The sequence below is a fragment of the Raphanus sativus genome, unplaced genomic scaffold (genome assembly GCF_000801105.2).
Source record: "Raphanus sativus cultivar WK10039 unplaced genomic scaffold, ASM80110v3 Scaffold5603, whole genome shotgun sequence".
NCBI lineage: Eukaryota > Viridiplantae > Streptophyta > Magnoliopsida > Brassicales > Brassicaceae > Raphanus > Raphanus sativus.
In genome coordinates, this window is record NW_026620902.1 from 1 (window position 1) to 3,263 (window position 3,263).

The following is a 3,263-nucleotide window of genomic DNA, read 5'->3' on the forward strand; positions in this document are numbered from 1 at the left end:
CAACCAGCATTATCCTTATCTTAGTATGGTTATATGAAATCAAACTGGATAAGCTATTGGATCGGATGAGTTTAGTAAATACAAATAATATGACTTTCACTCTGAATTCAAATATTAATTCGATTAATTAAAACTAGATCTTAGAGAGTAGAGACAATCTTAAAAGAAAACACTTTTTATCGCTTAAGGCTGTCGTACATCAAGAAAATAATTGAAACATAGATGGAATTAACAATTAAACAGAAGCATAGTTTTAGATTTTAGACATTTTCTTTACAGAACTCAATAACCCAGCAATGATAAGCCTGGCAAACGAATTTGCAATGGCTGAAGCCTGATTCCGCCGCTAAAGCTTCAAACTCAGCTCGAGACCTCTCTTTTCCACCGGAACATTGTGTGAACATCAGCATATCCATATCAAATGCAATGTTAGAATTGATGTCTCCACTCTCAGCATTATCAGGAGTGACTAGCTCTATGACGACCACTTTACCATTTTCAGGAAGTGATTTCCAACAGTTTTTAAGAATCTTTACGCAGTCCTCGTCAGTCCAATCATGAAGTATACGCTGAAAGATAAATCAAATCTCAAAATAAGTACAAAGTAATACATAAACACAAATAAATACGTGGTAAACAAAGAGAGTTGTTTAACTTACTTTTAAGATCATGGCATCTCCCTTTGGAACCTCTACAAACATATCTCCGGCGACATGTTCCACCCCAGGGTAAGAAGGTGCTTGTGCCAAGGCACAAGTCAGATCAAAGTTGATACCCTTAATATTGGGGTACTTAGAAGTGACAACACCAAGAGTATTACCAACCCCTCCTCCTACATCAACCAACACATCCACATCTTTGAAGCCTTGGTAAACTTCAAGAGCCTTCTTCACCACAGCGATGGTGAATCCTGTCTGGTTAAAGAGCTTGCTGAACCTCTCATCAGTTCCCATATAGTCGAAGAGTTTCATGCCACCATGTGCACGGCCAAATGCATCTCCTCCTTCTAGCACCACATCTTTCAGTTGTGCCCTGCGAATATAGCATATCAACAACGTAAGATTCATTTCGTATTTTTATTGTTTACTGAAAAAATATTAATCGTTGAATAGAAAATTACCAGGTGTTGAGAAAGACACTGTCGAAATTGACAATGACTTGAGAAGCTAAGGATCCAATATCTTGAATGTTATCTTTCAAGAAGAACCTGCATATTGGCTCTGCTTTGTAAACCCTCTGGCTCTTTCCGGCTTGGACCGTACCACACTTGACCATGGAGTAGCTAGCGAGTAGACGTAGCATCCTGTCCAACAAAGCTGGCGCCTCGGGGTTACGAGGAGGAGTTGGTAGCCTACTTGCTATTTCGGAAGGTGAGAGGAATACTGAGGCGGCATAGAGAGTGTCAAAGACACCGAGCTCAAGGGCAGCTTTGAGAACCATTGGAAAGGCGGCGGCATTGGCTAGTCTCACGGCCATCAAACCCAACTCATTATCATCATCAATAACAATTTGGCTATTGGCGTTGGAGCTTAAGGTTTCTTCAATAAGTATTCCCATTTTCTTCTTTTTTCTCTTTTGTTCTTCTTCTTGTAGGTTCCGTAGTGATCAGAAGAGGAAACAAAGAGAGAGAGAATGTGTTTGTGTTCTTCTATTTAGTGTTGAGTAAGATGATGCTTTTGATGGATCTTCGTTTCTCCTTATATATAGCTTAGGCTCAGCCTTTTTATTTATTTTATTTTGAATAACTTCATTTAATTATTTGTCGGCTTGCAGATCCATTTGGCTGGCTGAAAAGTCTTTAGTCTCTTTGTGGAAAAGTAAGAGCCAGTTTTGGCGGCTGAAATGGTTAGATATTGTTTTTTCTTCCTCTGTTTTGCTTAAGACGGTTAGACGTTGTTTTTTGTTAGTTTTGTTTCTAAAATTGTAGTATTTACTAAAAAAATCTCCAATGATGTAATAGTTTCCTTTATACTCTGTTTTATTATAGAATAATTATATTATTGAGTTAGATTTGTTCTAATGATTTATTCTATAATATAATTATTCCATAATAAAATAGAATATAAATGAATATTATTTTTACTCTAAAAATAAAATAAAAATTATATTTGTTTATGTTTGATTCTATAATATAATGATTATATTTTAAAGTAAATCACTGGAAGGATTTTCGCTCTATATTAGAATTACTATATTTTAAACCAAAATATAAAAAATAGTAGAATACTATTAGAGATTGTCTAAAGTCAAACCACTATAATTTAGAAGAGATCAACCAAGTGCTTATAAGTATTATTTTTATTCTAAAAATAGAATAAAAGATAATATTTGTCTATATTTCATTCTATAATATAATAATTATATTTTAAATTAAACTATTGGAAGAAATCTCATTCTATAATAGAAATACTATATTTTAAAACAAAATTTAAAAAAATAGTGGAGTACTATCAGAGATGGTCTAAAGTCAAGCCACTCTAATTTACAAAAGATCAACCAAGGGCTTATAAGTATTTTACAAAAGAAAAAAGTAAGGAAACTATTTGTTTAGTTTTGTATTTTGTTTTTCAATTTATCTAACATAATAATACTGTAATACACTATCGAGAAAAGTTATATTATAATATTCAAAGATGCATAACTCCAACTTATCAGGACGACTGTGACTAAGGAAAGGGGAGAATGATATGGACAGAAGAAGCGAGTGTAATATCACAAGTAATTGTTAAGTGTCCAAGATGTATAACTCCATCATGAATTGCCTGTCCTTCTAGGAAGGTCACAAATTTTGTACTGCCACACTTCACTAATAACGGACTCAGTCAGCATATATTCAGGCCCGGCTCTAGGGTAGTGCTGATGGAGCAAGAGCACTGGGTCCAACAATTTTTTTCAAAAAATTCAGGGGATTTTAGGGTCCTAATTTCAAAAACTAAATGTTTTAAAAGGGTCCAAATTTATAAAATTGATAATTACTGATTTTTTTTCTTTTAGCACCGGGCCTTTAAAAGGTTTGAGCCGGGCCTGCATATATTATATGGGAACCATCATATCTCCTAGTCCCTTAGAAATTATGAGAAATTGGTTAAACTACTGCATTTCTAATACCATTTTCATATTTGTATTAACCATATTTATCCTTAATTTTAAAGAGGTAGATAAACCATTATAATTAATCTAGACTCAAAATTTAGATTTTGGGAGATGAGGTTTTAGAAGTAAGATTTAGTATTCTAATAAATATATAATTATTTCAAAGTTAA

The 3,263-nt window shown here is 33.6% G+C and overlaps 1 protein-coding gene across 1 annotated transcript; it reads right to left on the reverse strand.

Moving 5' to 3' along the window:
• Positions 1 to 155: 155 nt before the first annotated feature.
• LOC130507761 (indole glucosinolate O-methyltransferase 4-like) lies at positions 156 to 1,665 on the reverse strand. Its single transcript, XM_057002413.1, has 3 exons — positions 1,121 to 1,665; positions 660 to 1,032; positions 156 to 569 (listed from the first exon to the last, which is right to left on the reverse strand). The coding sequence occupies exons 1-3, from the start codon at positions 1,555 to 1,557 to the stop codon at positions 261 to 263; spliced, it is 1,119 nt and encodes a 372-aa protein (XP_056858393.1). The 5' UTR covers positions 1,558 to 1,665; the 3' UTR covers positions 156 to 260.
• Positions 1,666 to 3,263: the final 1,598 nt, after the last annotated feature.